General features: G+C 49.4%; 1 protein-coding gene across 5 annotated transcripts in view; it reads right to left on the reverse strand.

Moving 5' to 3' along the window:
• Nucleotides 1–9,517, reverse strand: part of MARS1 (methionyl-tRNA synthetase 1) — a 39,370-nt gene that overhangs the window by 20,824 nt on the left and 9,029 nt on the right. For 4 of the 5 annotated variants that reach the window (XM_055095480.2, XM_034935574.3, XM_034935573.3 and 1 more), the window contains exons 1-8: nt 7,346–7,637; nt 6,718–6,980; nt 5,803–5,893; nt 5,567–5,645; nt 5,354–5,488; nt 4,940–5,015; nt 4,533–4,705; nt 4,268–4,374 (exon numbers count right to left, since the gene is read on the reverse strand). In XM_055095480.2, the coding sequence (XP_054951455.1) occupies nt 4,268–4,374; nt 4,533–4,705; nt 4,940–5,015; nt 5,354–5,488; nt 5,567–5,645; nt 5,803–5,893; nt 6,718–6,826 (770 nt within the window). In that variant the 5' untranslated portion in view covers nt 6,827–6,980; nt 7,346–7,637. Of the gene's footprint in view, nt 1–4,267; nt 4,375–4,532; nt 4,706–4,939; nt 5,016–5,353; nt 5,489–5,566; nt 5,646–5,802; nt 5,894–6,717; nt 6,981–7,345; nt 7,638–9,517 lie in introns of those variants that run through there. The other variant, XM_063593387.1, reaches the window with a different exon arrangement.

A 9,517-nucleotide genomic window follows, 5' to 3' on the forward strand; every position in this document is an offset into this window, starting at 1 on the left:
GCAGTGGCGTGATCTCGGCTTGCTACAACCTCCACCTCCCAGCCGCCTGCCTTGGCCTCCCAAAGTGCTGAGATTGCAGCCTCTGCCCGGCCGCCACCCCATCTGGGAAGTGAGGAGCGTCTCAGCCTGGCTGCCCATTGTCTGGGATGTGAGGAGCCCCTCTGCCTGGCCACCCAGTCTGGGAAGTGAGGAGCGCCTCTTCCCCGCCGTCAACCTGTCTAGGAAGTGAGGAGCGTCTCTGCCCGGCCGCCCATGGTCTGAGATGTGGGGAGCGCCTCTGCCCCGCCACCCCGTCTGGGATGTGAGGAGCGCCTCTGCCCGGCCGCGACCCCGTCTGGGATCTGAGGAGTGTCTCTGCCCGACCGCCACCCCATCTGGGAGGTGAGGAGCATGTCCGCCCAGCAGCCTCCCCATCCAGGAGGTGGGGGGCAGCCCCCGCCCGGCAGCCACCCCATCCGGGAGGTGGGGGGGCGCCTCCGCCTGGCCGCCACCTAGTCCGGGAGGTGGGGGGCGCCTCTGCCTGGCCGCCCTGTCTGGGAAGTGAGGAACCCCTCTGCCCGGCTGCCACCCCGTCTGGGAGGTGTACCCAGCAGCTCATTGAGAACGGGCCATGATGACAATGGCAGTTTTGTCGAATAGAAAAGGGGGAAATGTGGGGAAAGGAAAGAGAGATCAGATTGTTACTGTGTCTGTGTGGAAAGAAGTAGACATAGGAGACTCCATTTTGTTCTGTACTAAGAAAAATTCTTCTGCCTTGGGATGCTGTTGATCTATAACCTTACCCCCAACCCCGTGCTCTCTGAAACATGTGCTGTGTCCACTCAGGGTTAAATGGATAAAGGGCAGTGCAAGATGTGCTTTGTTAAACAGATGCTTGAAGGCAGCATGCTCGTTAAGAGTCATCACCACTCCCTAATCTCAAGTACCCAGGGACACAAACACTGCGGAAGGCGACCCTTGTTCACATGTTTATCAGCTGACCTTCCCTCCACTATTGTCCTATGACCCTGCCAAATCCCCCTCTCCGAGAAACACCCAAGAATGATCAATAAATACTAAAAAAAAAAAAAAAAAAAAAAAAAAAATTAGCCAGGCGTGGTGGCAGGCACCTGTAATCCCAGCTACTCAGGAGGCTGAGACAGGAGAATCACTTGAACCCGGGAGGCGGAGGTTGCAGTGAGCCAAGATCATGCCATTGCACTCCAGCCTGGACGACAGTGTGAGACTCCATCTCAAAAAAAAAAAAAAAAAAAGAAGTGCTTAGTATTAAACTGAATCCACAATATATGCTCAAGATATACTCAAAACAAGGCTGGGCGTAGTGGCTTACGCCTGTAATCCAAACACTTTGGGAGGCCGAGGCAGGTGGATCCCCTGAGGTCAGGAGTTTGAGACCAGCCTGGCCAACATGGTGAAACCTTGTCTCTACCAAAAATACAAAAATTAGCCGGGCATGGTGGTGTGCACCTGTAATCCCAGCTACTCGGGAGACTGAGACAGGAGAATCACTTGAACCTGGGAGGCGGAGGTTACAGTGAGCTGAGATCACGCCACTGCACTCCAGACTGGATGACAAGGCGAGACTCTGTCTAAAAAAAAAAAATTAAAGTTAAAAATATATATATATAATATATCTATTATATATATATACTCAAAACAACAAGGATGGACTTTCATAAATTCATTCAAATGTTATCAATGTCTACAGAACATTTGGCCCTGTGCTAGCAACTGAGTCCCATAAAAGAGACACCTCTACTTTCAATGAGCTTACAAATTAGTGAAGAAACAAACATGTAATGTGACAATTACAACAAAATATGACAATGGGACCTCCCAGAAATTGAAGCACTTAAGACTGTCTCACACTCTATAGAGAAGGAAAAGGCAGAACTCCTCTCTGCAAGAAGAGTTGTGCATCAGGCAGGTAAGATGCTGGCATTCCAGGGAGAAGGAACAGTATGCATAAAGGCACAGAGGTGAGAGACAATGGTATGATGCCAGCCCCACCTGCCTCTCAAAACTCATTTTGACCCATGTGCCCCCGACTGACCAGCCTGCTGCCACTGTCCTTTTAGGAATTCCTTAAGAGGCAAACTCTCGTGCTCCTCAGGTCTTTGCATATTAGATTTCCTCTCTCTGAAACACCCTCTCTCCACTCTTACTCTTGCCTAACTAGCCCCTACTTATCTTGCAAGTCTCAAATTTGTTTACGTGTGTGTGTGTGTGTGTGTGTGTGTGTGTGTGTGTGTGTGAAATGGAGTCGCGCTCTGTTGCCCAGGCTGGAGTACACTGGTGCAATCTCCGCTCACTGCAAACTCCGCCTCCCGGGTTCAAGCGATTCTCCTGCCTCAGCCTCCTGAGTAGCAGGGATTACAGGCACGAGCCACCGTGCCCAGCTAATTTTTGTGTATTTAGATAGAGACGGGGTTTTGCTATGTTGGCCAGGCTGGTCTCGAACTGCTGATCTCAGGTGATCTGCCGCCTTGGCCTCCCAAAGTGCTAGGATTACAGGCATGAGCCACCGCACCTGGCCGTTTTAAGTCTTCACTCAATGTTTTAGAGAGGCCTCTAAATTAGTCACCTCTGATATTTCCTCGCATAGCAACCTCTTCTTTTCCTTCATTGGACTTTTTTTTTTTTTTGAGACAGAGTCTTGCTCTGTCTCCCAGGCTGGAGTGCAGTGGCATGATCTTGGTGCATTGCAACCTCCACCTCCCAGGTTCAAGCGATTCTCCTGCCTCACCTTCCCGAGTAGCTGGGACTACAAGTGCCCGCCACAATGCCTGGCTAATTTTTGTATTTTTAGTAGAGGCAGGGTTTCACCATGTTGGCCAGGCTGCTCTTGAACTCCTGACTCAAATGATCCACCCACCTCAGCCTCCCAAAGTGCTAGGATTACAGGCATGAGCCACCTGGACTTTTCAAAATGTGTAATTCTACATTTGTGTGACAGTTTTTAAAATACCTGTCTATCCTACCAGACAGAAAGTCCCATGACAGCGGAGATCCTGTCTGTCTTGTTCCCCTCTGTATACCCAGCTCCTAGCATGCAGGGACTGGAAAGGAGTAAACACTCAAATGTTTATTGAATGGCAAACATACTCAGAACTGTAAATAATTTCATTTTGACGGAAAAAACTGCATATGTATAAATATTATCTTAGTGTAGCAGGAGAGTGACAAAATATGTTACTGAGCCTGCAGTCAGGGGCCTTGTGAATTACACAAAGGAACCATCGATAGAATTCTAAAACGGAGTGATAATAGTCTGTGCAGTTTTAAGCAGTCACTCTGGAGGCAGTGTGGAGTACAGAGTGTCAGGGAAAGAGGATAACAGATGACAAGGTCTGTTAGTATCTGTGTAGTGACAGTGACAACAGAGAGGAGAAGGGGTGGATTCAAAGACTACTTAACAGTTAGAGTCAATGACTTGGTAACGGAATGAATAATACAGCTAGGGAGAAACGAAGAAGTCTAGATAACACCAAGATTTCTGGCTTGGATTTTTAGGTGGAAGGTGGAGGCTGTTCAACAAAGGCAGGTGAATAAATAAAAGGGCATTTAGCAGGAAAGGTAACAGGTTTGGTTTTGGATATGTTGAATTTGAGATGCCTGTAGAGGTGAAGGAGTCTAGGACAGTATGGCAAATGTGTCTGGAGTTCAGAATACAGATCTGGACTGGAAAAATAGATTTAGCTCCTATCGGTGGGTAAAAAGTAGCTGAAAAACATGGGTGCAGGGCCGGCACAGTGGCTCATGTCTGTAATCCCAGCACTTTGGGAGGCCGAGGCTGGTGGATCACCTGAGGTCAGGAGTTCGAGACCAGCCTGTCTGGGCAACATGGTGAAACCTTGTCTCTTCAAAAAATTAGCCAGGCGTGGTGGTGCACACCTATAATCCCAGCTACTTGGGAGGCTAAGGCAGGAGACTCGCTTGAACCCGGGAGGCGGAGGTTGCAGTAAGCTGAGATCGCGCCAATGCACTCCAGCCTGGGCAACAAGAGCGAAACTCCGCCTCAAAAAAAAAAAAAAAGGATAGATAAGAAAAACATGAGTGCAGATGGGACAGATGGAGTGTCCAAAATGATAGGCTAAGAGAAAATGTAAAAAAAAAAAAAAAAAAAAAAAAGAGATGTAAGAATTAAAAGGAGAGGATGAAAAATTAAAGAGAGATCAGCAAACGGGACCTAGCAGGCAGGTTCTGGCTCTATCAACAATTTCCACTACAAAATCAAGCCCCACTCACATGTGCCATGTCTACTCACACTGGATTCTGCTGGGGCCGCAGCGGGGGCAAACTTTCTAGGCCCTTCTCCCAAGCAGTAACAGCCATAGCAATCTCCTCCTCAGATAGGGTAGCCAGCTCCTCCTCCTATGAAGAGTGGAGAGAATCCCTTACCAGGTGAGGAGGGCCCACAGGGTAAAGAAACTTTCTCCTTGCCACTACCTGAAAAAGTTAGTGGCCATGCTCAAAGTCCATCTCCTAGCCACCTCCCACCTCAGGCCCCAAGGCTCTGCCCTATTCCAAACCTCAGGCTCATTGGTGACAGCCCTTCCCTCAGTGGGGCTGGGCTGGGGCTGCTTTTGGAGGTAAGGCCGGAGAGCCAGGACACCTTGCTGTTTCAGTACAGTCTCTGCAGCTCGCTGACATGGTTCCTGGGTACTCAGTGTCTGGAACCAGCTGTGCAGGGCACTCAGCTCCTCTGTGGGTATGGAAGAAAAGAAAATCAGCAAACAAAGGACCTGGTAGGCAGGAGCGGGCATCTTTCCCCTTCTTTGTGAGGTTTCTCCAGTTGCTTTCCCCAGTTCCCTCAGCCATCTTCTGCTATAGCTGCCCAGTCAAGCTGTACCTTGAAGGGAGTTCTCAGTATTCTACTGCCCATTCTGTAACCCCTACACCAAGCTCCTAGGGTTGGAGTGATATGCACAGTTCTCACCAGGGAGGTAGGCGGGATCTTGCAGTAATGGGTATAGGGCTCCCCACAAAACAATGTCGGCTAGAGATTCTGTCTCCTTTGTTGGGGGATAGAAAAGGAAAATGTACACAAATGAGACACTCAGTTTCTTCCCAATGGTAATATCTAACATTTACTGAGCACTTTATATGTCAAGCACTGTATTAAGCACTTTATATGATCTCACTTAATCCTCACAATAACTCACTGAGATAGGTACTAATATTATCCCATTTCACAACTGAAAAAAATTGAGGATTAGAGAGATTAAGTGATTTGCCAAGATTACACTACTAGTAAGTGGCAGTGTTGGGTTCGAACACTCTGAATACAGTCTTCCCTCTTAATCCTTACACCATAAGCCTTCCCCAGTCCTCATCTCAAGACCCAACTCACCCCAGCCAGGAAAGGACAGTTCTGACGACTCAAGCTGTGGTCAATGTGAGTCAGGGCTCTCCGCACTGAACCAAGAACATCTTCCCCCTTCTTGCCTTGGACCACTAAATAGTACAGGGCAGCAGACAAAGCTGGCTAAAATGCAGGGGACATGAGTTAGGATGGCCACGCAGAACAAGGGCCTGCCTGACATCCCCCATACCTTAGTCCTACCTGCAGCTCTGTCGCTTCCCATTCCAGCCACTGGTTAGTGAGGTCATCTTGCTCCCAGCCAGATAACAAAAAAAAATATCTGCCCAGAGAGAGAGCAACAGATGATGGACTTAGAAGGGCCCATTTAGCCCATTTCTCATCACACAGGGAAACAATGGCTGCAAATAAAGCCACACAAATGACAGTGAGGTCTGATTTGATTCAGCCACCTCCCTACACCAAGGACCAATACTGACCGGCAGATTGCACTAGTGGAGAAGAGGTAGTTGCCACTATCCAGCTGCAAGACAGGGACCTTAGGCCGGGTCAGGAACGGGACCACACAATCTGATGCAAGAATGGAAAGTGGGTTAAAAAAAAAAAAAAAAGGAAAAGAAAAGAAATACTTTGTCAACTTAGGATAACCTTGCATTGTTCAGTGAGTAAAAAAAGAAAGATGGGCAGTCTCAACCCAGAAGTTCCAGGATAGGACCACTGAAAGGGGGTGGTCCGGAATGGGCTGGAGAGGCCAGCAGGTGTTCAGCTGAAACTGCCAGCTGGAAGCAACAGATGGGGACTGCAGAGGAGGTGGTGGTATTGGGATAGTGCTGCAGCCAAGAACTTAACGACTGAAAGTAACTGGGATGTCTTCATAATTATCTGAAGGTCACAGTGGGAGAACAAAATTAAAAGAACTGAGAAGACTTTACAAGAGAACCTCCTAAGAGTCACCCAAACAATCGGCTGAGAATGAGAAGAGGTAAACAGAAAGGAACGTGTGTGTGTGTTAGGAGGGGAGAGAGGGATTTCCTAAGAACACAAAAGGGTGCCTGGGGGCTGTCATGCTAGTAACTAAAGAGCAGAGGGGGATGCCTGATAGGTGTAGGAGAAGGTTGGGAAGGGAAGAGCAGTTTACTGGGGTGAGGCGGGGACCGGGAAGACGGAAGAGGGGAGGAGAGAGATAAGGGAAGGGTATTATATTGAGGGTAATTAAAGGAAGTGAAAGATGTGACTGGGAGGGAAGAAGGCGTGGAGTGATCAAGGATAATAGGAGAAGTGGTCGATTGGGGTGTGTGGCGAGGGCTAGGGGTTTGGCAAAGACAGCTGCAGAGAATCTGGCGTGTTTCGGTCCCGCCCCCCCATCCACCGCCCACCAGCACCAGCACGAGTACCTTCCGGGCCTACAGTGCTGATGAGCACCTCTGCTCTGCCCCGGGCTCTCCCGGCGGCGGCCAGCACCGGCAAGCAACCCGGGACGCCCTCACTCACGAACAGTCTCATTTCGCCGTGAATCCCACGCTGATGCAACCGGAACCCGCCTCCCGCTTCTGAGTTCAGCGGCCTCCGCGAGGCACGCCGGGAAATGGAGTTCCGTGTTAGGCCACTGCCCTGGCACCGCTACCGGAAAGTAGACTATTTCTCCCATCATGCAACGCTAGGACACAGGAAAAGACTATCATCGAGATGAAGAGGCCGCAGATGCGGGCTAGACTGCACTTGTGTGTGTGTGTGTGTGTGTGTGTGTGTGTGTGTGTGTGTGTGTGTGTGTGTGTGTGTGTGTGTGTGTGTGTGTGTGTGTGTGTGTGTGTGTGTGCGTCTCCCTCTGTCACCCGGGCTGAAGTGCAGTGGCACGGTCTTGGCTCGCTGCAACCTCTGCCTCCAGGGTTCAAGTGATTCTCCGGCCTCAGCCTCCCCTGCAGCTGGGACTACAGGCACGTGCCACCACGCTCGGCTAATTTTTGTATTTTTAGTAGAGGCGGGCTTTGACCATTTTGGCTAGGCTGGTCTCGAAGTCCTCACCTCAGATGATCCGCCCGCCTCGGCCTTCCAAAGTGCTAGGATTACAGGCGTGAGCCACCGCGCCCGGCCTAGAGCAGCACTTTTTTTCTGGAGATCCAGAAGAGACGTTTAGGTTTTAGGGCAAGTCGCACTTTTATCCTCTTACGCTGCTGGAGGGCGGTGACTGAAGCCGCGGCTGCTTCTCTTGTTGTGGAGAATGAAATGGCCATGTCATAACAGCAGCTACTCGCAGTGGCTCTCGATGCAAGCTCTTAACGGTCAGAGTTTTAGAGTTCGGAGTTACCATGTGCGGAATTACTTTAGTGACAAAGTGGAAGTTAGTGTACATATCCATCCTATCAACAACAACAACAAAAATGTACATAGGCCGGGCGCGGTGGCTTATGCATGTAATCCAGCACTTTGGGGAGTAGAGGCGGGCGGATCACCTGAGGTCAGCAGTTCAAGACCAGCCTGGCCAACATGCTGAAACCCCGTCTCTACTAAAAATACAAAATTAGCTGGGCATGGTGGCAGGCGCCTGTAATCCCAGCTACCCGGGAGACTGAGGCAAAAAAAATCGCCTGAACCCGGGAAGCGGAGGTTGCAGTGAGCCGAGACCGCGCCATTGCACTCCAGCCTGGGCAACAAGAGGAAACTCCGTCTCGAAAAAAAAGAATGTAGACAAGTAAAATATTAATACCAGTCTGAGTTCATATACAGCTCGACGTCTCATCAAAGGGGTAGAAGAGCATCTCTTTTTTTTTTTTTCTTTGAGTCTTGCTCTGCCCCCCAGTCTGGACTGCAGTGGCGCGATCTCGGCTCACTGCAACCTCCGTCCCCTGGGGTTCACGCCATTCTCCTGCCTCAGCCTCCCGAGTAGCTGGAACTACAGGTGCCCGCCACCACGCTCGGCTAATTTTTTGTATTTTTAGTAGAGACGGGGTTTCACCGTGTTAGCCAGGATGGTCTCGATCCCCCGACCTCGTGATCCGCCCGCCTCAGCCTCCCAAAGTGCTGGGATTACAGGCGTGAGCCACCGCGCCCGGCCAAACATCTCTAGGGAAAAGATGAAATTGAGAAGTAAGGCCGGGCGCGGTGGCTCACGCCTGTAACCCCAGCACGTTGGGACGCCGAGGCGAGCAGATCACTTGAGGTCAGGAGTTTGGGACCAGCCTGGCCAACGTGGTGAAACCCGTTCTTTAGTGAAAATACAAAAATTAGCTGGGTGTGGTGGTGCACGCCTGTCATCCCAGCTACTCAGGAGGCTGAGCCAGGAGAATCACTTGAACCCAGGAGGCAGAGGTTGCAGTGAGCCAAGATCGTGCCTCTACACTCCAGCCTGCACAACAGAGCAAGACTTCATCTCAAAAAAAAAAAAAAAAAAAAAAAAATTGAGATTCAAGATGGCTAAGAGTTTGGCAATAAGTATATATTATTCAAGGAAGCACATACCTGTTATTGAGAAAGGGACGCTTCTTATTCATCTTTATATTATTTTAAGAATAATTAATATCTAATAGTACTTATGAGCTAGGCACTGTTTTAAGCACTTTATATTTGATCTCAGAAAATTCTATGGAGGTTCTGGGCCTTTTGAAGCTAGGCCATAAGAAGTTTTGCAGCTTCAGTTGCAGGCTATCTAGCACACTAGTAGCTTTGAGCTGCCATGTAAGAAATCCTACCACTTTGAGCTGCCATGCTAGAGAGGTCTCATGTAGATATTCTGTCTGACAACTCCAGCTAATCCCAGCATTCCAGTCATCCTTACCAAGGTGCCAGACTTGTGAGTGAAGCCTTCCAGACCAGCCCATCTGCCCACTGAAAACTCTTAAGTGACCCTTGGTGGGGTCTCAAGGCCACATGAGAGAGAAGAATCACCCACCTGAGGCCTACCCAAATTTCTGCTCCATACCTATACAATTGTGAAACTATAATAAAATGGCTGTTGTTACATTAACAACAACAAAACAAACAAACAAACAAAAAACTAGGCCAGGCCCAGTGACTTATGCCTGTAATCCCTGTGCTTTGGGCAGCTGGATCACTTGAGCCCAGGAATTCAAGACTGCCTGGCCAACATAAAAAAAATAGTTTTTTTGTTTTTGTTTTTTTTCAGATGGAGTCTTACTCTTATTGCCCAGGCTGGAGTGCAATGGTGTGGTCTTGGCTCACTGCAACCTCCGCCTCCTG

Source organism: Pan paniscus, chromosome 10 (genome assembly GCF_029289425.2).
Source record: "Pan paniscus chromosome 10, NHGRI_mPanPan1-v2.0_pri, whole genome shotgun sequence".
Lineage (NCBI taxonomy): Eukaryota > Metazoa > Chordata > Mammalia > Primates > Hominidae > Pan > Pan paniscus.